This window comes from Cydia splendana, chromosome 1, assembly GCF_910591565.1.
Source record: "Cydia splendana chromosome 1, ilCydSple1.2, whole genome shotgun sequence".
In the NCBI taxonomy this organism is placed as follows: domain Eukaryota; kingdom Metazoa; phylum Arthropoda; class Insecta; order Lepidoptera; family Tortricidae; genus Cydia; species Cydia splendana.
The window spans coordinates 24,842,215-24,868,266 of record NC_085960.1 but is presented as its reverse complement, the minus strand read 5'-3'; the positions used below and the strand labels follow the sequence as shown (position 1 = coordinate 24,868,266).

The following is a 26,052-nucleotide window of genomic DNA, read 5'->3' as shown; positions in this document are numbered from 1 at the left end:
GAAATCGAGTAAGTAGAATTCAACGAAAGAAATCAAGAATAATTTGTTTTTAACAATTTACTTACATCATTTTTTATAAAAAAGGATCAACGTGGGATTAGTAAAATTAAACAATTACCAATTGTTCCAGGCGAGGAAATAAAGACACTATTTTTCCATTTTGTTTCCACCCAGTTGTTCGTGGGACGGGGACGCAGAGGAGTACATCACTTTTCTGCGCTAGAGCATAAACGTATCACTTTCTGCGCACCTTTTAGAACAACAACGACCCACTTTTAGAGCATGAAATATGAAAAGTCTTTTTCTGGGTTATCCAACTTAGCCATCTTAAAGGGTCGCTTCATTGAAAGGCTTTTATCGAGGAAAGGGTTGTCCATTTTTCCACATTGACTAAACCACTAGTTAGACCAGGAACCGATGCATTAATTATATTAGAAGTCGTACAATTACAAATTTACAATATAATGATAATGACTGCAAGTAGTGGTTTAGTAGGGTGGAGGCTCAAAAACGATCTGGCCCGGGGGCGGGACCTCCTTCATGAAGTTTTTTTCAATAATTATCTGCAGGCGCATCATCCAGCGCATGATCGCAGCGGCTATTAAGAGGCTACAACAAAGAAAATATAACATAGGTATAAATACTGAAGTAATGATATACACAGTGTGTACATTCAATACGGGCGAATATTTAAACGGTGGTTAGCATAGGACCTAAGAAGTATATTGAGATAAATATTGTTTAGAAATACATTGAACATTTTAACAATACTAAATAATTTTGTAAATGGCGCAATGTAATAGGTACAACACACGTTACGGGATACGAGCTTTTTAAAGTAACTGTCAACGCTTGTTCACAGTTACTATTAAAAAGCTCGTATCTCGTAATGTTCATGTCATGTCATATTATGTCTCTTAAATGTTTGCAGTACATTACTGGGCGATTTTATTTAAAGTTGTCCCCTACACTTTTTTTTCAAATTTGGGATTTTTTATGTTATTTCTACTCAGAATCATGAGCTCTTTTGATCCTAATAGGAGAAAAAAAGTGTCCCAAAATTTCCATACAATTTTCGATCTTTCCATTCCGCGACCGCCATACAAAGTCTATGAAAAATGGTAACGGAATGGAAATAAAAACCTTGGGACACTTTTTTTCTCCTATTAGGCTAGAAAGAGCTCGTGATTCTGAGTAGAAATAACATAAAAAATCACAAATTTAAAAAAAAGTGTAAAGGACAACTTTAAATCAAATCGCCCTAATGCTAGGTAAATAAAAAAAAACCGGCCAAGTGCGAGTCTGACTCGCACACGAAGGGATGGGTTCCGTACCATTATCTATAAAAACGGTCACCCATCCAAGTACTGACCCCGCCCGACGTTGCTTCACTTCGGTCAAAAATCACGTTTGTTGTATGGGAGCCCCACTTAAATCTTTATTTTATTCTGTTTTTAGTATTTGTTGTTATAGCGGCAACAGAAATACATCATCTGTGAAAATTTCAGCTGTCTAGCTATCACAGAATTACGAGATACAGCCTGGTGACAGACGGACGGACGGACGGACGGACGGACGGACAGACAGCGGAGTCTTAGTAATAGGGTCCCGTTTTACCCTTTGGGTACGGAACCCTAAAGGACAGCGGAGTTTTAGTAATAGGGTCCCGTTTTACCCTTTGGGTACGGAACCCTAAAAAATTTGGGGGTCATAAATTGATATTATACTTACTCGTACATTTTCCTTTGACAACTGTAACTTTTTCTATGGATTTGGTTACTGTGTTGGAGCCCACGCAGTGGATCTATGTATATAATATATTAGCAGTGTATGTAAGCAAAGCGTTTATCGAATGATGAACCTGCGTTCCACAGTCTCTTTAAATACGCTAGATGACAATAGGTATGCAGGAGGTATGCAGTCATCCCAGGTCTATGACAATGTTTACCGCTTTTTACAATACCACAACATATTAGGTGGAATGTATAAATAAAAACAAATACCTCCTTGCTGCCGGCTATCGAGGTGTTCCGCCTCCGCAGTTGCGTTGCTGCACTAAAATACCAACACTGAATGTTGTGAATTGCGACATCAAACATACCTATTTGTATGTCTGTAAATTATAAAAGTTATTATATTATAGGTAGAACAGCGGTTCTTATAACTCTTTGAACGCTATGCCTATTATGTATACATATAACACGCCATTGTAAACGTGTGTCGAAGTTAATATTCAACTGCAACCGTGCGTGTTTGTGGACGTCTTTGGCGGTAACATTTTATTTCAAGGAGTAATAGAGTTATTTGTTTTACAAGGGTAAAATTGTTTTTTAACCCCTCGTGCTACCCGAGCAAGCGAAAGATTCCAAAATTGACCACGAGCGTAGTGAGTGGTTCGAAAATGGAATCTGGCTTTCAGGGTATTATATTTCATAATTATATTTCATAGCTTTACTCGGGAAACAAGATGTACCTAGTAGAATTGATAAAACATAAAGCATGGACGAAATACTTTATTATAAATGTTCAGACACATTAAGTACAATCTAAATAACGAGTAACAGTGTTAAAGAAGCACAGATTTAACACATTCACATTCTAAATGAGCGCAGTCAGGTTTGTGGGTGGTCTCGCAGAGGTTGCAGTGACACTCCTGGAGCGCCGAGCCGAGCAGGTTGCACAGGGACCGCTGGGCTCCGGACAACTCACAGTTCTCGTCAGTCCATTTGTAGCCAAACTGTGGTAAGAAACAACTATGTTTTGTTTTGTTAATTTTAAGTTATCGTAAATTGCTTTTAACTAATCCGTATAACTCCTAAAGCAGACATTCGGCTATGCTATTTTAAGCTATATGTGAAGCGCGTGCTGACTTTCTCAAGTACGCGCTTCGAAAACGCACCTTCATATTATTTAACAGATGTCAACAGTCAGATAACTTAACCATGACCGCTAGTGCGGCGAGAGAGCAAATAGACAAAACTTGTCTAAAAGTCAGCACAAGAACGTACATAGTCTACCCACGCGAATTGCTACCTAAAAGAGCGCTACTTTACTCGCAATCGCAGAAGTGTCCATGACACTGCAGCTGGGTTTGGACCTGGGAATTTGCGCTAGAAACCACGTCCTCGCGTCGTTGGTGTAAAACATCTTTAGATACAGTTATCATTGGCACTCACAGAAGTAGCCATAGCCTTGCAGTGGGCTCGACGAGCCTTGGGCTTGACGAGCTGTGCGAGCAGCGCCCAGGCGCGCGCACAACGGCGGTCCCACCGCAGCGCCTGCTCGGCGCAGGCCACCGCGCACGCCGACATCGCTACTTCGGCGTCCGCGTCGCCGGCGCCGCCGAGCTTCCCAGCCGCCACTTGGCGCTGTAACATACCGTGTTCTTAGTTCAGTCACGGACTTTAATTGTTGAGCCATTCAGGGTTCACTTTACATTGGAGATTTCATACCTTTAGTATTATTAACCAATTTAGCTTGAACCTTAAATGGACCAGCAATTAAAGTCTGTGACTGTACCTATCGACGTGCTGTGACGCCTGTGACATAAAGTTAGGAAAGAACTCCGGGATCCAAAATTTAAGTAAATAGATCTGTAGCTAACTGTATAAACTGTACCGAACACCCTGCGTCTCTGCAACTCATGGCCCGGCCGCGCACTCAAGAAACCGCAGACAGGTTATAGGTACCTAATGTTTGTTCTTATACCATGAGCCAGTCGTCGGCGAGGGCCATCCAGGCGTAGGCGCTGGGTTGCCGGCGCAGCAGGTCGACGATCACGCTGCGTGCTCGCTGCGGCTCTCGGCCCGGTAGTGCGCTCAGTATACTGTCCAAACATAGTAAGTAGTTATAGATACTTATTGCACGGACAAGAGAGGGATTACAGGCATAAATCTAAAACAGCTTACAAACATGCAATACCATTAAAATTGTAATCAATCTACAAAACTGTAACATTTTTTGGAGCAAAATTGTTAATGAATTTGTGTACCAACCTGTATGCGTTTACACAGTTGCCAGCTTTCTCGAAAGATGTCAAAGCTGCGTTGTGAATTTTCTTTTTTTTCAAGCATTCCGCTTGTAAACTGTGCAAATAGTCAATCTATAACATAAACATAAATAAGTATAATATATAAGCTATTTATTTAGTGTCGTCGGCGTCATGTTCTTCCACTATTTTTTTCTGGAAGGAACTGACTAAGGTTTTTGTGCTTAGTAAGAGGCGTACTCTACAAAAATATAACGAAGCCAAATGGTTGGACAAATAATAACTTAAACTACCTGTGGCTCCAGTATCTACTACAGTAGAGTGAACTGAAGATTAACCTCTCCAAAGGAATCAAATCCTTCTTTGAGAAGACAGAGCGCGTTGTCGATGTCACCGCGCAGTCGGCAGGCCAGCGCCACCAGGTGCGAGTACGCCGGTGTCATGCCCTGACATGACAGCGCTCGTGCCAAGCATACTTCTGCCAGCTGTTGAAGATAAATACAAAGAAAGAAAAATCTAACTAAAACGTGTCTCTCTGAGAAAGATTCAGTCCGTACATATTTGCATATGAAATGGACTCAAATATATACCGGCATTGCACGTAATCTCAATAAGAGATCAGCGGCCTCTAGAAATTGATTTGTGGCAGGCAGAAGAGGTGTGGAATACCACCAGTCGCCTAGTTCCTTTTCCCAGCCTCGCTCAGGTGCTAGATCCACTGCCAGATTTTCAGTGCGGGTCCTTCAATTGAACAAATAAGATAGTCAATATACAGAGCATAAAATACCAATGGTCAAATAAACCAATTTCTTAAAAAAAGTACATGATAAACAAAGCCCGGATTGACGGGAGAAATTAAGTGCTTACGTTTCAATAGTGCGAGGACACAATGACATATTTCATAAGTCCATGTCGATAAAACTAAAGGAACGTTCTAAATCTACTGGGGGCAAATTTAAATAATTCATGGTGTTGATGAATTACTTCTGTACTACGCAGTTCTATTTCTTTTCCAGATATCAAATCATTTAAGGTTTTTAAAATTGAAGCACCAACGTTAGATCAGTTAATATTATGTAACAACCTGACATGTAAAATAATGAGTTTTATCAATTAATTTCTGTTTCTGATTAAAAAATTGTTCGTATGGATGTCACAGAATAGTCGATATTTAATTAAGCACTAGGAAAAGAGCATTTTTTCTCCCGTCAATCCGGGCTTTATTGATTAATCACGTTCATGATGCTGGATTGGCTGTTAAAAAATTACAAACGGTTAATACCTACATAGTTATTTGAAGAGATCGGACAGGTCATCGCAAAAACAGATATGGAAATAGAACAAGACTCTATAGAGTCGATACTTAAGATTATGATTATCTAAAGCGGATATTATCGTAATTTAACATTTGACCTTTTTTAGTTGCATAGGCACAGTTTTGTGACAATTTAAATTAGTCAAATTATTTTCTTATGGTGATTTCTAAATATTTTAAATATGGTATAAACATAAAAACGATTAATAAGTGGATTAAGAACTATCCCGAGCTCTCTTATAATGAAGATCACAAAGAAATATTGTGTAAGTACAGCATATGACATTCGAATTAAAATGTTAAAGAAAGATAATATTAACAAACATGTTAGCTCAGCAAATCACAAAGAGAAGGTAGTACCACCAGCAACATCTTATTATACATTTTGTATAGATTTGTTAATGTTTCTAATCTCTGTTAATATTCCATGGCATCAACTCAATAATCCACGCTTCAGGGCATTTTTCAAGAAGTATTTATGTTGCAATTGCAAACAATGGGAAATACCTGATGAATCCTATGTTAGAAAAAAATACTTGGGTGTATATTTCAAAGAAAAAATGCAAGAGTTAAAGAACAAAATGCGGGATGAATTTTTGTGGATATCTCTCTATCGATGAGACAAAGAATAGACATGATAAAAATGTTGTCAATATTATATTGAGAAATTTGCCACTGAATGGTCCTTCTTATTGTTACTTACTTGCTTCCAAGATATTAGATGTAGTGAATGGAGAAACGATGGCTAATTTCATAGTTGAGCACCTTACTTTGGGATAATAATTTTGAGAACAACACCAAAAATTGTTGAATTTTTCCCCGGATAGTACGGCATATATGCTTAAAGCTGGGAAGTTCTTAAAAGAAACATTCCGAAATATGTTACACTTTACTTGCATTGCACATGGCCTCCACCGTGTTTGTGAGCAAATAAGATGCGAAATTCATAATGTGGATTTATTTATAAGCAATGTTAAAAAAATATCTCGAAAAGCTCCGAATCGTGTTAAGTTACTAAAAAGTATGTATCCAAAGACACCACTTCCGCCTAGACCTGTAATAACAAGGTGGGGTACCTAATACGTGGCTTGAAGCCGCAATATTTTACTACAACAAGTAAGTATTTCGTTGAAATCTCAAATTTTATAACCCAATTAAGCAAAAAAGAGGCAAAGTCTATTAGTAAAGCCCAGAGTGCACTACAAAACCCAAAAGTAAGACAGGACTTAGACTTTATTAGCACTATATTACGAAATTATACAAATTGCTTTACAACAGGTACAGAGTACACAGCTTTGTCTAAGTGATGTTATTAATTTTGGATCAAGTTCGTATTGTCTTAGATTGGGTAGCATTCGAAACCGTAAAAAACAAAATGGAAAATGTATTAGACCGTAATCCCGACTATAAAAATATTCGAGATATTTGTCAAAGAATATCCCAGGAACACAAAATTAGACCCCTTGATATTCTTTTCAACGGTGCTTTACTTACTTCGGTGGACACGGAGCGGTCGTTTTCAATGTATAAATGGATCTTATTCCGATAAAAGAAATCGCTTGAAACCCGAAAATGTGGAAAAGATTATTTTTCTTTATGTCTACAATAATTTATAGGACATATGTTCCATGAGTGTATTGTTAGCAATGTGAATTTTGGGTTACCGTTGTAAATGTAATTGAAAAATATAATTAAATAATACTGTACATAATACGACTCTATTAATCTTGTTCTATTGGCGTGTTGCGATTGTTTTGCGATGACCTGTCCGATCTCTGGTTATTTGTTTTACAAGGGGGCAAAGTTGTTGTACCTCTCGTGCTAATACTGATACCTGAGCAAGCGAAAGATCCCAAAATTAAAACGAGCATAGCGAGGGGTTTGAAAAATGGAATCTTAAGCGTTGCGAGGGTTCCAAGGCCCGAGGGTTAACCTTTTCGACGCCGTGTTAAGCACAAAACCTGTCACTCATGGCTCCTCTACACGATGGGCCAGCGCCGGCCACTCCAAGGGACGCAGCCATGCGGTAGAATGAGATAGCAATATCACTTGCTCCCTCTAACGCATAATGCGTCCCTTGGAGTGGCTGGCGCAGGCCCATCGTGTAGAGGAGCCATCACACGTAGACGCCACGTCACCGAAGTGCCAAAACTGAAATTGAACTTTATGCATATGCACGTAGATCTATGTTGCTCTGTGGTCTGTGACCGATTAATCGGTCTTTGTCGTTGAACCTGCGGTGCGGATATATCGGTCATTGGCGTCCAAAAGGTTAAACAAATTTTGCCACCGAGTGAAACACAAAATTTTTCACCACACCAACACAAGGAAAGTGCTAACTGTAACTTATCAAACAAAATCAAAGCAAATCAATTCAATATGAATGTTGTTAAATATTTATCATTCAAAATCATCATTTAAAAGTTAATCCTAGCAACCAACATAAGGAAACAATTCAAAATTTGAATTTGTATACTTTGCCCAACTTGTGAATAAAATGCAACTTTCTCATCACTTTTTGAACAACCATGAGAGCCTTTACCAGCTGGTGTGGTTAAAAATATAATGCTTACTCTTTCACATAATGCTGGATTTGATCGGCCATGAGGAACTCCTGGCGCTCGACATAGAAAGCCTGCGCTATGACCCAACCGGAGGTCCAGAATGGATATAATGCTAAAATTGCCGCGAAAAACAACTCTGCTGATTCCGGATCCTCTTGGTACAACATGGAACCTTTCGAGAGTAGCCTGCAAAAATAGCAAATTTATATTTTATATAAAATCTACCCGAGAAGACTGATAAAAACAGATATTGATCATGTCTTACGTTAGCGGGTGCCGGGGGTCCAGTAGCAACGCCTCATTGATGCACACTCTGGCGAGGTCAAAATCCTCATCCATCAGGCAAGTGGCCAGTTCCCGCCAGCTGTTCGCATTGTTTTGATTCTCTGTCACCAACTATTATTAAGGAAGACATTGTCATAGATAACGATTACATACACCATAAAGGTTATAAGTAAGACGTCGTCGAATTTGATGAGTCAACATAAAAAAAACCTACGATCACTCTTGGGGATAAAAAATATTGCCACGGATAGTAATCATCGGTATTCTTAAATCTTAAAATTTTCTTGTGTCCTTGAAAAATGGTTTTCCAAGAATTTATAGGATTTTACTAAAGGCTCTAGCCGCAATCCTATAGTGAAACTGCCCCTGGCTGAAATGTATACCTTTCTTAGGCGCGTTTATTTGTCTTATTATAAGATATCGTTTTACCAAATTTCAAGCCTAGAATCCCCTTGATTTGGCAAAAAAAAAATTTTTTTTTTAAATCGTTTTTATTTTTTTGTAGCTAAACTAGTAGTTCGATTGTTTTGAAATTTGGATGTTACATGCAACTAATAATAGTTCATTTTCAAAAATAAAATCAAGATTATAACTTGTTTATAAAGGCTTAAAAATATGTTTTTAATTATTTAAACTTTTTTTTTAAATACTTGTGAGATAGCGACAACCTCATTTTTTTGTTATTTAATGCAAAATATACTATTGCATAAAATATATTTTTTGTAAAAAAATCCATTTGGGGCAACAAGGTGAAAGTGTCTTACTAATGCATACAAGCCGTCCTTCTTACGTACTTTAGGGTGGTTCACGTTTGTATGGGAAAAATTCAAACTCTAGCTAGAAGAAGCGGCACCACCTTATTTGGTTACACTTATTATGCTGATAATGTACACCAAGTTTTGTAACTTTATCTCAACTACAAGGGGGTGCTCAACCACTTTGAAAATTTTCAACGTTGTATGAAATCCAAAAATAAATAAATTATATTTTTTTTTAGATTTTTATATAAGTAGTTGTTTTCATATTATTTGTAAATGTGATTTATAAGTTATTAAGTAAAAAAAAAAAATCATTAATTAAGAATTTTTCAGGTGAAATTAAAAAAAAAAAACTTGAGAAATAGGGGATATTACTGCAATGTTCTGCCGCCAGAGTGCAGCACTACCGACTCAGTAAATTCATAGACTAACTTATACATACTGTGCCTTAAACTGTTTTTTGACAAGTTTTCACAGACAATAAAATATGACATTGATGCTTCAAGGCGGTTTGTTAACAAGGGCCTACCGGTAAACGCGAAAATCGAAATTTAGGTATCTGCCTCTTTATCGCTCGAATATGCAAGAGTGATAGAGAGATTAGATAACGAAATTTCGATTTTCTTGTTTCGCGGTAGGCCATGTGATTGACGTGACGTGTGATGTGTCAATGTGGTTTGTTTACTGTATGTGCCACAAAGGTGCCACCTACGCAGAGCTTTGCCTAATATTCCCTATTATGAAAAATATAAATAAATATATTTTTTTACTTCATAACTTATTTATATTTTTCATAATATTTAAAGTTTTTTTTTAATTTCACCTGAAAAATTCTTAAAAAATATTTTTTTTACTTAATAACTTATAAATCACACTTACAAAAAATATATTTTATGCAAAAGTATATTCTGCATTAAATAACTAAAAATTGAGGTTCTCGCTATCTCACAGTATTAAAAAAAAAAGTTTAAAAAATTAAAAAAAAATTTTAAGCCTTTATAAACAAGTTACAATCTTGATTTTTTTTGAAAATGAACTACTATTAGTTGCATGTATGTAACATCCAAATTTCAAAACAATCGAACTACTAGTTTAGCTACAAAAAAATAAAAACGATTTAATTTTTTTTTTGCCAAACCAAGGGGATTCTAGGCTTGAAATTTGGTATAGTTCGACCACAGAAACTTTGCAGCGCTAGATAAAAAGTTGTTTTTAAAAATCAGTATGTGACAACACCACAGAAAATGGATTAAATAGTCTTGAAAACTTCTACCATACTTGTGAAATTTCTACCATATTTACCGTCTATGAAAAATTTAAGCTGTGCATTTATGGTTAAAATTTAATTCCAACAATATATGTCACTATTAATATGTATACATATACTAAATGTCGATAAATAATATTGAGAGATTTGGGAGATTATGACACTTTCATTCTTCATCAAAATTATTGAGCTTTTGTAATATCCGCGACGGCCTAGCAGTAAATAGGATAGCAGTAAATAGGATAGAGCCTACCGCAAACACCGAAGTTCGCAAATTGCGAGCATCTTTCTCTTTTACTCCCATTAAGGCGTAATTATATTGACAGAGAAATTGCCCGCGAATTGCGAATTTTCTCTGTTAATATAATTACGGAAAACCTTCGGATTTCGGATAAACCGAATAAACCATTAAAACAATAAACATACATTCAAAATAAATTTAAGCTTTAACTAGTAGGCATGGGTATGCCGTAAGCACAAGCATGGAGGTTGTGGGTTAGAGGACTTCGATCTCAAAACCCAGCTCGAATCAATGGGTTTTTCGAAATGTTAGAGGAAGTTCATAAGGTAATAGCAAAGACATATGTAACTTCGTATAAATGAATAAAGTCTAAGGAAAAACGTGCCTCGGAAATCAAGAAATAGTTATTCTCGAATAGATGGCGCACACACCTTTGGCCTATGGTCGGCTAGATGGCGTGACGACACCGTTTCATATTTAACAATTTTAACACATACATATTAGTGTATGAACATGGGTCAAAATGATATAAAAATAATAAAATAATTTATCCATATATATAATTTTTTTTGATAATTTTATACGTTTTTATTTTAAGTTTTAGTAGTGTGTCGATAGATGGCAGTAAATTTCCTGTGACTACAAAATTTACTATGACAGGACCCCTCTATACTATCTATTCTCTTTGGTAATAGTATGCCTATACCTATTAGGTGTGTTCAATTTGCTGTGAAACCTTAGTCTAAACCAATATTATAATATATTATCTATTTATGTAATAGATATGGTGCAAGTATTAAAATGATTCATTCCACTTATCCGTCATCAACTCTAAATTTTGTAAACATTGTCGTTTTTGAGCTTGAATCACCTAGTGCTGTTATTTTACTAGTGTAAAATTATTCGTCACGCGGAAAAGTAATTCCCGCACGCCGATTTTGTAAGGTTTCACCATGTTTTTCCTGTTCATCACAAAACACAACGAATATTTAAACGATTTTGACAAACACATACCATAGAGAATGACGTTTACTGACTGCTATAAAACATTGCCATATATAGTTTTTTAATTCGCTGTCAAATTATTGCGCTGCAAAGTTTCTGTGGGCGAACAAACGATATCTTATAATAAGACAAATAAAGGCGCCTAACAAAGGTATACATTTCAGCCAGGGGCAGTTTCACTATAGGATTGCGGCTAGACCCTTTAATTCATACCTGCAAATACAGCTCCGTGGCATGTGGCATGTCTTGCAGATGGCGGGCGTGCCTCGCGGCCCGCAGAGTGTGGTTCTGCTCGGGCTCGCTGCCGAGCAGAGCCTTGGAGGCCTCGCGCACCAGGCACGAGTGCGCCATCATCACCATCTCCTGCCCAACAATTGTAGTACACAAATCGCATCATTGAAACAGGGATCCGCGGTATACAGTTCTATAGATTTACCACTTATCTCAGGCGGTTGGTAAAGAAGTTGCGCGGTGACTTTATACCTAGTAGAAATTAGCTTAATTTTGGAAGTATAACATACTTAATAGGTACTTTTTTACTTGTTTAACATAATACAAATCAGCTTCATGTAGTCAAGCCTTCAACCAGTCTGTAGCTGACCATAATAATTTCTTTTCAAAGGCTCAATTAAACAGTAGATCAATAGCAGTCTGATTCAGATATTTTTGGCTTTCCATTTCTATTCGAATTTCAGATGGAAATATCCTTATTGTACCTACTTCAAGCATAAGGACCCTTCTGCCACATTTAAAGCTCGTTACAAAATAGCCATGGAGACGGGCAATGAATAATAGCCGAAGCGTTGCGTTCAACACAGGTTGAACTTCCAGAATACGTACTTCAAAAGTGTTGTCAGAGTACACAAAATCCTGCACGACGAAGTTGTTGTTGACGTAGATGGCCGCTTCCTGCCAGAATGAGGTGGACAACTCAATCCGCGTGCGCGTTTTACTTAGCTGGCGATTGATTGAGCAGAATTCTGTTATACCTAGAAATAAATTACAAAATTTGCACTAGAGAACCCCTGCCTATTGGCTATCTTAGTAATATATTCTTTGTGAGACAACTATTGTTTCATGAATGCTTTCAACACACTTTCTTACATGTGTGATCGTCATTTAAATATTTTATCAACTATGTTCCTAGCATACCGAAGTGAGGTAGCCCGCGCAGAACTTCAGCACCGCTGGTTACAGTGTCGCGCCAGCCCCTGTTCTGCTGGCCGCGGCCGGTACACGTAGGCGTCGTGTCTGCCTTCTCACCAAGCATCTTGTCGATTTCTGACCTTAAGTGAAAGTTTTTGTTAATACAAAATAATGATAATGCATTATCATCTTGTAGGATACAAGAACATTGTTCTCTTTTGTTTCTTAAATGATATCCCGAAAACAGTTATAATTATATCTTCGTGGCAGCAAATATTCGAGCGTTAGAAGCGCAACCCTTAAAGGGCTGGTTTCACCAACACGTCTGTCCTGATAAAGCGTTCTCTAAATTTTATTGTAATTAAGGGATATTTTGTAGTTCACTGTTGAGTGACGTTGATCAGTCCGCTAATTGTGATGGGTGCAACTAGCCCTTAGGGTCATCATTTACCCCTCAACTTTCATAAACGTGGAATCACATTTACATAAAGGGTTAATTAACTCGGAGCGTAAACGATATTTGATATTGAAGATAATGATGATGATAAATAAACCTGCGTAAAAAAGCTGTAAGTATTTATATTTACCCAGGTTACTGTCCCAATCTTGCAAAATATGTGCTTGTAGCAAGTAACAATATTTACTTAAACGGTTTTTATTTATCAAGCATAATATAATAAAAGGGATAATCTGCATAAAGATTGTGCTCACTCAGGAATGAAAGGCGGTATGGTCGGCTTGACCAAGGGCCTGCCCAGCGTCACCTCGACGATGATGAACGCGGGGCAGTCGTCGGCTCCCGTCGGCGGCGGCTGCGGTATTGTATCATCCGTAAACGCATCAGTTACAGAAGTCACCGTTGTTTCTCTGGTATAATTAAAAGACATCATTTATCTAAGAGGTGAACCTGCAGTATTCCTGTGAATGTATTTAATTTAAAGAAAACACTTGGTTTAATATCTTCACATGAAATCTTTATATTACTATGCTACCTAGAAAGTTTTTCATTCTTATCAACTAAAACTAGATGTAAGTAAGAACTACTGGGATTCATAGACAAATTTTGGATGTTTTTAATTTAGGTAACATCTAAATTATGAGCCAGAGATCGGACAAATTTGCGACATTGCTCGCAATAATGTAGACATGACTCCAAAATTGATTAAATAATTAATCATTTAATTAATTTCTTACCTGAGGTTTAATTTTGATTCCTAATCAATAAATAACACAAAGATTTCTTATAATGTAAATTTATTAAAGAAAATAATCAGCATGTTTTTAAAATTTTCTGTAGGTAGGTACTCATTTTTTATATCAAAAATATATTTAAATTATTTAAGTGCTATTTATTGACTAGGGAACAAAATTAAATCTCAGGTAAAAAAAATAATTAAATGATTAATTATTTAATCAAATTTGGAGCCATGTCCACATTATTGCGAGCAATGACGCAAATCTGTCCGATTTCTGAATTTATGACTAATGTCTTCAATGAATTTTAAGAATATTTGTTCGAGAAATGCCTTCCTGCATAAAAAAAACCTCTGTAAAAGCAGCGTCATAAAAGTGAACAAGAGAGCAAGTTTTTTCAAGTGCAAACTTCTTTAGCGGCGCTGTGTAATTTTTGTGATGAGGAAAAAATGTTAAAACTTGCGTCAGGAACCGTGACCGTAAGATTCGTAAGACGTAAGACGGACACGTGACCTGATCGAAAAACTGTTACAAAGTTATTGAGTTTTCACTTCTGCCGGCACTCCCGGAGTACAACCCGTTGTTTTTTTTTTTGTTAGGAGTCTCAAGCAAGCGAAAGATTCAATTGAGTATTTTTTAAAGTGTAAGTAACATATTTTAAATTATTTTAATTGTATGTAGTCCATATATACAAAACTTACTTGATTGCCTGACGCGCGTCAGATCGCGGAGACGCCACCATAGAGCGCGGTGACCTCTCGTTGTAGTTCAAGAGTGGTTCGCAACCGCATTTTTCCAACATCACAAAGCTGTTTAACCATAGTAGAGGAACCGCCAGCCGCACGGTGGTCTCTTGCAATAAAAATAAATACAATTACATTAACAATATGTCAAAATATTATGAAATCTGTATTCATGAAAAGCGCATATTATTTCATATTTAGGAGTAGCTTTTCGACAGAGTAAAACATCGTAAGAGAACCGGACTAACCCCAAAAAGACCTACTCATGCATTGTTTTATTTCAATTATTTATATCATAGATACGTACCCCCTTATTCATAAACGTTTACTAGAGTTGATAAGCCGATAATAATCGTTTGTCCCTTTCCAACGTATTGGTATGATGGAAAGGGACAAACGATTATTATCGGCTTGTCAACTTTAGTAAACGTTTATGAATAAAGGGGTAAATTGATGGCTCGATTGCCCAATTTCTACCCAGTCTACCTCTATCTGGTTGATTGGACTCTATCTGGCTTCGTACGAAAATGGTAGTTGGATTGTGCAGATTCTGAACTAGTTTTAACAGCTATGGTTAATAACATCAAATTATGTAATAATATTTTCCATAATGTCAATATCCAGAGAGGAAAATGGGGACTACGTTTGTTTTGTATGGAGAAATGGCCGCCCCCTATACTCTTAACATCTTTCGGGTTCCTCGCAAGCACGTTGTATATCAGCTTAAAATACTCATTAAAATGATGCAGTTTAAAAATCCGTTTGTAGTGTGAAATACCTCCAGGGTATAGGAGTTTGGATAAATCCAGAAAGCCCATGAAGCTGTACCCGCCCTCCTCGTTGGTCATGTGAAATTCCATCGGCCACTGGTACCGGCGCAAATGGTCATAGAGAAGATGCTCTTCACCTGCTAACACCAGGCTACGGTGGAATGAAGCCCAAACCACGGCATCTGTAAGGAAGTTATGACAAGGTCATGCTGCTGCTTGGCTGTTTGGTCAAATTATGACGGGCCGATTCTAACTTTAAGGTACGTCAATTAATAGATCTAGAAACGATATGGATTAGATGTGTCAGTGTCAAAAGTGACGTATTTGGTTGAAGAAACGTCACATTTGACAATGACATATCTAATCCATATAGTTTCTAGATCTATTAATTGACAGCGTTTTACACAAAAATAAAACGCTAATTAAATAACTTACCATATTCGGAACCTAATAATAATATTGAGAATGGCAACACTGCGTAGTCGGTCGTATTGTCCTTTTCTAGCATATACGTCCTTCTCTCTCCCACACTGCCACCACTCAGGCAGGTTGCTTTGACAGTTAAACAAGGCAAATTTTCAAGTCATTGTCTCAAAATTATTCATATTTACACCAGGCAGGATTAAAACTTTAGGTTCCGAATATGGTAAGTTATTTAATTAGCGTTTTATTTTTGTGTAAAACGCTGTCATTAAACAACTGTACCGATATTCGGAACCTAATAATAATATTGAGACGTGTTTGTTATCGCCTGGTGGTGGGAAGACGCCAAGCCAATGTGATTATACATGTAGTTATTATGTATATGTAATATTATTATATTACGAGTGTTTAATTAATTATGTAGTACACCCTTTATTTTAACACTTGTGAGGAGAGAGGTATTTAGTAAAGCATACATTTTGATATAAAATTATATTATGATACCAACTTTACATTTTATACCGGGTGTGGCCTGTAACACGAGCAAAGAATTAAAACATAGATTGTACTCCTCAAACCGTGACACTTTTGTTCAACAACTTTTAAAAATTATGAAGTATTTAGACTCCCTATTTTTCATACAAAATAAATATTATCTTCAATGGACGCCATCGCCACGTCATATCATTGTGATTGACGTTGCTTGTCACGCCTTAAACATAACAAAATTCGCAATACATTGCGTCTTAGAATAAACTTTAAAGTGTATTAAAAATCAAACCACAAGTTATTTTTAAAAGTCGCTGAACAAATGTTAGTCAGTATGAGAAGTACAGCCTACAGTTTAATTTTTTGCTCATGTTACAGGCCACACCCGGTATATGTACTTAATGTAGGTACTTATAAATTTTCAAAGAGGATAAGTGAGTCACCACAAGGGTGCTATACTTAATTATATGTATGTGAAACTAGGTAAAAGAAGATGAGATTTTAAGTCAGTCTACTCTTCAAGGAGCATACAGCATCTGTGATAAGGAGTGATGTAATTAAAATATGAAGAGATAAGAATTATTTATAAAGTACTCGAGTAGTTTTTATTTATAACTCCCAATTATTAACAAATTTGATAATAATTATCTAGTAAAGTAAGCAGTTGCAGGAATATAACAAGGACAAGACCTTTCTTATTTCCAAAATCTCTCGGGATTAAGTAGACGAATATTGTACATATTCGTTATATCACTATCACTACCCACAAAGTTAGTATTGGGTACCTACTTACTAAAATGTCATAGGGAATTACTGAATTCCTTTCATGACTGTGAGCCATTGTGAGCTATATACTTGGCTATAGCTATAAAATGCATTTAATCCTTTGTACGCTTTACTAACGCGAACGCGAGCTAATGTACCTAAACAAACCTTACTTAAAATTGTGAAGGTTACTTTGAGAGCTTAAGCCATAACATAACACTCATGTTGGCATGACTAGTAATGATAATGACGCTTTTTGGTGCTCTTGGCGTTCAAATGGTTAATATAGAAATGCCACAGAACCTTATCAATGATATTTGTATAGGTGCAGGCTCATTCTGATTATATTCATGTTTAGCTATCATCAAGTGACCTAAATTGTACTCATTAATTTCTATATATGCAGTAAGTTTACCTTATCTGGTGCCTACTAGTAGACATAAGCTTGATTGGTTCTGAACGCTTAAGTGGCTTAATTTATGTAAAGCATTTATAGACATTGCATAGTTCTGAATATTCAGTTTCCTCTTTCCAGTGTGTAAATTATTAAGAATAAGGTACTTAATTCGAAACCTTAGCTCATCGCATGTGTTTTAACCAAAATGCAGATTTGTGTGTTTATTTAGTGATTTTACATTATTTGCAATAACTGTGCGGAACCATGGGGTCCCCGACCTTTTGCCGGGCACCCGTGGGCCCAAAGCCAACAGTGCAGAGGCTCTTTAAGAGGGACCTATTTCATCCAATGCTAGAGTCAACACTTTGTCGAATTTATTTGATATTTATGTATACTTATCCTCCTTATGAACTAAGGATAACTGTAACTTTTTGATATCAAATATACGCAGAATTGTCAATTATTTTATATTCTGAAATTATTATATTACTGGATTTGGGCCAGTGTGCTTTTGTATACTATATCTCTGGCCTACGATATAGGCTAGTCTATTAACATCCCGCCTCCTGGAAGGCAGTATACAAACTTCTTAGATATATATTCACGGTAGCGCTAAGTGTGTGGACCTAGTTTTCCGACACTTGACTGCATGAGATTATTGTGAACATTTTTTCAGGTCTCGAGCAAGAAGGGTAGGTAGGTTGAGGTCCTTAAATTGTGGATTTGGTAGGAGCAAGACACAGACGGGGTGTAAATTAATTAATCCACCATGTTTCAAGAGATTTTTGTTCATTGATGCCTTCAGGTTACACTGTACAGACAGACTAACACTTTGGCAGAGTTTTGCTAACATATAATAAATGACTGCATTTGTTTGGGTGTACATGTTCCACATCAAAGACATATTTATATATTTCAATCTATTTTTGAAAAGTTCGCGTTTCAAAATAGCTTCGCCTTTTCGCAAGGCGTGCTCCTGTTTCCCTATTTTATTGTGCAAAGCGAACAGTATCACAATGTTTTAATTATGTATAAATTGAGAACTAGAGGGTCATGCCCTAGACGTGACCGCCCAGAAGTTGTGCTAGAACCGTTCGTGCAAACCATTCAGTCACTGTTTTTAAAAACCTTTTTGTAGTGGGTACATTCCACGGTCTTAAATTTGTTAAACGTGTAGTATCAAACTCATGTCATGATAAGATAATGTCAAGTCATGATAAGTGAATTAAGTGATAACAGTATATAGTCCGTGCATAGAAGCACTTGCCCTTGAGGTTAGGGCATGGGTAGTTTAAAATAAACTTAATCCGTGCATAGGAGCACTTACGATACAGGTGGTTTAAAACTTCCTAGGTCACAATACAGACACAAGGTGTAAAATACATAATTGATAAACGCCCGTCAGGCCAGTTTTGTATATTTTATTTCAAACATGCTTGTGCAGCACCGCCAGCACATGATAATTTTCCTATAGCATGGCAGTCAGGGATATAAAAGTTAACCTTGGTCATGTCGTGTACATAGGTAGGTACTCGTAAACATGTTAACTGAAAGTCTAGTGCTCTCGAGGAAAATATAATTTATGCAACTGTGAGCTGCTCTTACATTGAGATCATATGTATTTATTTCTAGTCTGCCCTAGCAGGCCTAGACTTCAAAGGTTTTTTAGATATTCATAGGGCCGTTAATCGGACCCTTTGTACCCCTTGAGCAGGCTGTTTGTTTCACACCATGAGTAATATAATTTGAATTATATTGTAAACATAGCTTATTTCAGAATAGAACCGTAAGCACTGTCGTGAGCTTACATAGTCTGATTAAATTAGAGTCCACAGATTGTCTGGACCTTGGTGGATTGACCACTCCTGATTCTAATTATCAATTTTCTGCCTGGGCTTATAATCGAAATTAGGTGACTAAATCTCTTAGTATTCTCTATGCCGCCCAAGTTATGAGGCTAAGCGTCTCCAAACCACAATTTTATATTAGGGTGCAAAGATTTTTTCATCTTTAAAATAAAAATGAGTCGAGATAGGCCTGGAATCTTAGGTTATTTTATACCTTATAATTTTAGAAATGTAATGTAAATGGAAAGCATTTTTCACTTTTACCACAGTTAATTAGCCCAATTTTGGGCTTAGCCAATAGGGTGTTTGGGACCCTTTTAGAATAGATTGGTAAACAAAAATGAAAACTAATAACAAAGCCTTGCCTATTTCGACTGATTTTGTAGAACCCTTTTTACTTTCTCTAAAAGGAGATATTTACAAATTCATTTTTGTAATATTTTTCTGATTGTGGCTTACTTGCTCGCATGTGTTATGACCATATCATTTATATTTCTGTGAATATGTCTGACATGCCTTGCGCAGGCTTACATAGGTTATAATATTATCATCAATAACTTGACGTCAGTTTGTGAATGAATCAAAGATTCTTTGGCACACCTTACACAGGTGGAGACATGGCAGCCTTGCGCAGGCTTAGATAGGTACATAATATATTGGTTTCATCACAAATAACTTGACGTTAGTTTGTGAACGAATAAAAGATTTTCTTAGGCACACCTTACGCAGGCATGGAAACATAACAGACGTAGGTTTAAGAATATCATTCAAATCGAATACCCTGAGTTTATGGGTAATATTCCCTTAGTTGCGGGTTCCTTGCTCGACAAGGTGAAAGGCTTTATGCAGGCTTTTACAGGCACTTTTATAAAGTGTCATTCACGGTGACGCGCAGATTTGCCAAAACTAAACTTTAACTCTTCAGTTAACTAATATAATTTGACAATATGAACCAATCAATCTAAAGATTCCCGTATCGTTAATGCCAAGTGTACTATTTATGTAGGTAGGTAGGTAGGCTTAAGAATTGACCCTCTTGTATGTAGTTACGTAACGAATTAATAATCAAGTTATTCAAATCCAAAATAACACAAGCACATATAGCAACTACATGCAAGAGTTATTTTCCTTAACCTTTTAAGCTGTAAGTACCTGCTAAGTTATTTATTTAAGTAGGTACCTACATTTTAATCTACCTACATTTTAACAATTTTTTCAAAATTAAATATCTAGTTGGAGAGATATAAGTTGGTAGATCAAGAGCGAAATACTTCACGATTTCGCATGTCATTCTTGCGCAGAGCCATGCTAATCTCTCTCTATGTCTAGTCAGATTTAAGTTTATGTACTGCCGAAGTACTCACTTTCCACAAAAATAAATGCAATGTTTGCGATGTAGGTTTGTTCGTTACCTTGTGTCCCTCAGAGCGGAAATAGACGACTCCTAAGCGGGTACACTTATTTATCAGCAATTTAATTCACAAAAAAATAATTTTGCGATATTATATTAACCCGGAACGGGATAAAAAGACAAATTGCTGATAGATACTTGGGCAGATAAAACCTACACGTCTATAAACTTCTACCTCAATACAAAGGTTCTACTTAACACGTATTAACTATCCGATCCTTTCGTATTCGAAAACACAAATCACTTGAAAACTGAAGGGTATGCCTCCACACATCACCATTTAAGTATTATAATTTCAACCGTTATTATACACACACAAAGATTTAAACTAACAAGACTCGGATGAGACTTAATGTAGGTATAAAATTAAATTCTAATGGTGACACGTGCACGCTTTACCAGCTCGATGTGTTTTCTAACATATGTGTTTTAGTATTTTCATTGGCATAGCCACGGTGCGCGCAGGCAGCCTTTGAAAACACTTGCACATCACTATTCCGGATCGTTTTTATTTGCTAGATAGTTTATCGGACAACTAAATTTAAATATTTATTTCGAACGGCAAAAACCGTTAGAAACTGTTTTTCAATATAGTCAGCTAATCTGGGGTACAAATTCAAAAACTCACCAGCAGTTTAGCTTCACGACCTTCCAGATGGAAAAACAGCAAGCCAATGATTTGAAAATTTGCCTTGTTTAACTGTCAAAGCAACCTGCCTGTGTGGTGGCAGTGTGGGAGAGAGAAGGACGTATATGCTAGAAAAGGACAATACGACCGACTACGCAGTGTTGCCATTCTCAATATTATTATTAGGTTCCGAATATCGGTACAGTTGTTTAATGACGTATTTTAAAGTTGGAATCGGCCCGTGAGTCTGTCGCGTCGAGTGATGATACCTATGACCTTAGAGGATATAACCAAACGGAGACGCCTTGTCTATAATTTTCGGTACAAAACAGTCTGCCGATTTTTGCGGGGGAGGGGCACATCAAATGTATACGTAATGTAAAAATAGCCATGTCAGATAAACGTCAGTCCATACAATGTGTATGATCATTGGCCGCCTATTTTCGACAGAGGGGAACGTCTGTTAATGGCTACTCCGTTTGGTTATATCCTCTAAGCATATGACTGTTCATTTTTATATGGAGTAGCTGTCACGTAAAATGTTTGTAGACATTTTTTGGAAGTTTAGCACATTATTTTATTTAGAAATGTAGCATTTTAGTAATAAAAATCGGTACAAAACATAATTTTCACTTCTCATGCTCAAAAAGTGCACCTTTATGTCGTGCGTAGACGACATAAAATCGCATTTTATGCTCTAGAGCATAAAGTAAAATTTTCTTCTAAGACTAAGGTAATCGGTCTCAACAGCTAAACAGTTAAAACATATTGCACAATTTTACTGAGCAATAAAATTGTGTAGATGACAGACAAAACTTGTTATATTATTTTATTTTTGCTACAATTTATTAGAAATCCGTATTTTCTGTCATTAAATTTAGTAAATCACATAAAATAGGAGTCGATTATCGTTCAAAAATGCTCCGAAATGTTTGACTTGGCAGAAAACCAAGCGTCTGAAATTCTGATCACATGTTGAAAATAAAAAAAAAAAAATTAAAAAGTTAGTTTGCGGGAATTGGTTATGTATTATGTTCTTTCGCTTTACGACAATTTCGTGGTGTAAATTGCCGTGAAAAATGTGTTTTATTTTCCTCGCAATCGAAGTGAAAAGCAGAGTGTACAACAAGGGCATAAATGTCAATTTTTACCCTCGTCTACTATTTTGGTCTTCGCTTCGCTCAGAACAAAAAATTGCCTCGGGAAAAAATGGGTCACTTTATGCCCTTGTTGTACAATCTACTATTCCTCAGTTAAGCCCAAGCATAAGAGATTTGAAAGAACCGTCATAGGAATCATCTTTCGACGCGATTAGTTATAATATTTTGGGATGATTTTTCAATGGTCAAAATAATTGAATTACTTGCCTACTTTAAGCGCAAATCGTTTTATCTTACGTGTGATTAAAATGAGGTATCAGAGTGTTACCTACATATATCGAGGAAAATTTGTGGAGAGAGAGATTTCAATTTACATATTACTTACTACGTTGGTCCTTCTGATTCAAGTAATAATTTAAATTAATGTTTTCATTGTTTTGCACATCATCCAGGCTAGAACATATTTTTTCTTCACATTTCCTAAAAGAATCTTCGCACGAAATGCTTCCCCATTTGGGGTAAAAACTGTTAATAGAAAATCTTTTCGGATATGGAGTGCCCTGCTTGAACGTTTTGATACCCGAAGTCTGGAAAAAATGGTAGGTCTATATAAAAAATCTTGTACTTGTACCTAATAAATTATAATAGTGTTGTACCTGTACCTGTCAACTGACTGGTCAACTGTCATACGCTGTTACATATTACGTTTACAGTAAATATGGTGCTACTTTCCGTGCCTATGTCAAAAATATAAAGTGACCTATGTACTGTAAAACGTTGACGACACCTGCGAATAGGTAATTCGCAACTCGTGTCGATTTAATATACTGCCTTCGGTCGTGTTTTAATTTATTACCACTCGTTGCGAATTCCCTACTTTCCGCACGTGTATCGTAAATAACTATTATAGCATTGATGATACATATTTTTCGAAAAATTTGAAAGAGTTCGGAAGAACTAGAAAGAAGTCTTGAAGTAGAAGGGTCTTGTTTTTGTAAACGCCTAATCATCTAAGTACTCATTAATAGCATTCTAATAAGATACCTACAATAAAGATACATCACCAGTGCCTTTTTGATACTATTATATCTTATTGACTGAGCAAAGCGAAGTCTCCGTTACAACTTAGGGTCAAAATGCTTTCGTATGTCATTTTCTATAGCTCGCATAGCATAGCAGTTCTCGACCGCTTCTCGTGAAATTTTGTGAGCAAGATCGTTAATCATATAGTTTTTTTTAATCAAAACTGTTATTGGAACTTATTCAAGTTGCTATTAGCTTTCATTTATCTTCACTTGGTATACTTGTATCTAGTCTTTTGATTTGATCCACTTTCCGGTGGTTGATCGAACAGATATATAAGTCTAGTATATTTCAGTAATTTTGATTATATTTTTATAATGTGCCAATGTGGAGCTGATCTATTGATAAAAATGCAGTTGGAAGGGTACCATAGGAACTCTTCTTGACGAAAAAAGGAACAATAATTCGGTAATAACACTATACTCTGTATCTTTAGGTATTTAAATAAAAGTAAACAAAATCTACCCTCAAATGGCTCCTTAAGCCAGTTGAGGGTAGATGAAAACATTACATGATCAAATAATGTAGGTTAAAGTCAGGTCGTTCAGTGACTGATCCAGGCGGTTTTGTATTTAGTTGGTTAACCAATAAATGTTATAACTACCCGAAAATGTACAAATTATTTTTTACTTTTTTTTGAATACCTAAAGATACAGACTTCTAGAAAGGGCTCAAGGAGGAATTGATAGGTGTGTACGGGACATTGACTTGTTAGTCGTTACTTACTGATTCTTCACTTAATTGTATTTTAGAGACAGCAATATAATCGACAGATGGATCGTATGGATTAATAATATTATAAGCAGCGACGACTGTCATTTTCAGAGTGTTGGCAGCGTTCAGGACCTCGTGGTGGACCTTGTTTTCAGGGTTTCGGACCATTTCGACCTCTAAATTGATCAGGGGTAAGTTATCCCAGCTCTTCAGCTGCAGAACAGTCGGCTCGATCATTGGCTCCATGCGTTTTGAAATACACATACAGGTGTCACCTGTACCATAAAATGATGATCGGTCTCTCAAACTAGTACTTTTTTTTTACTTTTAGAAAATAAAGCAATAGAAGTACGCTTTAAAAGCCTGGCTTAAAATGTAGCTTAAAAAATAATGAGAGAGATTTAATATCATTACATCGAATATCAGACATTCGTAGCAAGGAGTTTGCTACGAATGTCGTCTACATACGATAATTGGCGAAATATTTTGATGAAACTTACCTTGAAACAGCGGTAGGATATCTATGTTGCAGCAACTTGGACATGGCATACATTCCGATTGATCAGCGACCTGAATTTGAACTGGAATAATACACAGCAGCAGGTGGGAATAAGTTAACAAGTTACATCAAACAAATCAGTAGAATTTATATATGAACGCTTTACACGGCTTAGGTAATGTGACGACTGTAAAATCGATACAATATTATAACTAAAATGTAGAAATAAATAAATAAATATAAGGGGACATCTTACACAGATCAACCTAACCCCAAACTAAGTACTATAGGTGCTAGGTGACGATATATGTACATACTTATATAGATAAATACAAACTCATATACGTACATAGAAAACACCCATGGCTCAGGAACAAATATTTGTGTTTATCACACAAATATACCGGGATTCGAACCTACGACCATCGGCTTCACATGCAGGGTCACTAGGCCAGACCTGTCATCGTAAAATGGTTGTACTAATGAGTTTTTAGGAGCTTATGTAGGTACGAAATATCATTTGATATTAACCAGTTGCTTTTCGGTGAAGGAAAACATCGTGAGAAAACCGAACTAATCCCAATAAGGCCTAGTTTCCCCTCTGGGTTGGAAAGTCAGATGGCCGTCGCTTACGTAAAAAGTACTGCCTACGTCAATTCTTGGGATTAATTGTCAAGCCAAGATAAGTTGTGTACATACCAATTAATGGGTTATCGGCAAATAGACACATTTTCGCGTAGTCTGAAGGGTCAAAGCTCAATGTACCACTAATAACTAGACTATTGAATACATCTTCCTCTTCAGGATCTCTTGCTCCTATCGGCATAATCATCTCATTGATCAGAAGCTGGTCAAAAAACGTAACTCTGACGCTGTGAGGTATGCGCTCCAGGCTCGTAAATCGAAGGTTTTTAATGCGAATTTTTAGTTCATCCAGTGGTGGCAGCACTATTTCTTCTTCTTTTACTTGAAGTATGGAAGAAAGTGCCTTGGGTTTGAGAGCAACTGCACTCTGTAACAGTTGACATGATTATATGGTAAAGTATATTTCGCTGTAATTTTAGAAATAGTGGAATGTATCGTTATTATAACGTACGTGGAGTGTATAGTTATTATAAGTCCTACTTACCCTAGATACCTTTCCCTTTTTCATTTTAATTTACTTTAAAATATCTAATTTCCGTAACTTATTTCAGAACTGTCATTGATACTAAGTATTTATGTCAAAATGACAATCGGTTGTGAAATAAAAATGGTAAAACCGGGGTCAAAACTATTTCATGCCTCATATGCCGCTGACGCGGACGCGGTGACGCCGTCTCTCTTATAGGGACTGTACCTTCGAGCAACACCGGCTTCCGACACATCGGAAGGGAGGGGCCCAAGCGATATCTCACCGTACAAAGCTTTCTGCCATTTT

At 36.5% G+C, this 26,052-nt stretch overlaps 1 protein-coding gene and 1 non-coding gene across 2 annotated transcripts; both read right to left on the bottom strand.

The window, feature by feature from the left end:
• Window positions 1–2,507: 2,507 nt before the first annotated feature.
• LOC134798261 (uncharacterized) lies at window positions 2,508–25,785 on the bottom strand. Its single transcript, XM_063770655.1, has 19 exons — window positions 25,762–25,785; window positions 25,332–25,644; window positions 24,634–24,714; window positions 24,146–24,408; window positions 22,722–22,923; window positions 15,285–15,458; window positions 14,465–14,615; window positions 13,281–13,436; window positions 12,576–12,709; window positions 12,264–12,412; window positions 11,637–11,786; window positions 8,133–8,263; window positions 7,877–8,053; window positions 4,579–4,729; window positions 4,327–4,473; window positions 3,996–4,102; window positions 3,709–3,826; window positions 3,177–3,368; window positions 2,508–2,737 (listed from the first exon to the last, which is right to left on the bottom strand). The coding sequence occupies exons 1-19, from the start codon at window positions 25,783–25,785 to the stop codon at window positions 2,567–2,569; spliced, it is 2,991 nt and encodes a 996-aa protein (XP_063626725.1). The 3' UTR covers window positions 2,508–2,566.
• On the bottom strand, window positions 20,454–20,557 carry LOC134798653 (U6 spliceosomal RNA). Its single transcript, XR_010145243.1, has one exon. It is a non-coding gene; the product is annotated as a U6 spliceosomal RNA (small nuclear RNA).
• Window positions 25,786–26,052: the final 267 nt, after the last annotated feature.

Excerpts from the sequence above, each read along its gene's own strand:
- LOC134798261 (XM_063770655.1), bottom strand. The coding sequence starts at position 25,785 with ATGAAAAAGGGAAAGGTATCTAGG. Across the intron at positions 14,616-15,284 it reads CAAACTCCTATACCCTGGAG|AGACCACCGTGCGGCTGGCG; the intron begins GTATTTCACACT and ends TTTTATTGCAAG. Across the intron at positions 4,474-4,578 it reads TGAGATTACGTGCAATGCCG|CTGGCAGAAGTATGCTTGGC; the intron begins GTATATATTTGA and ends TATCTTCAACAG.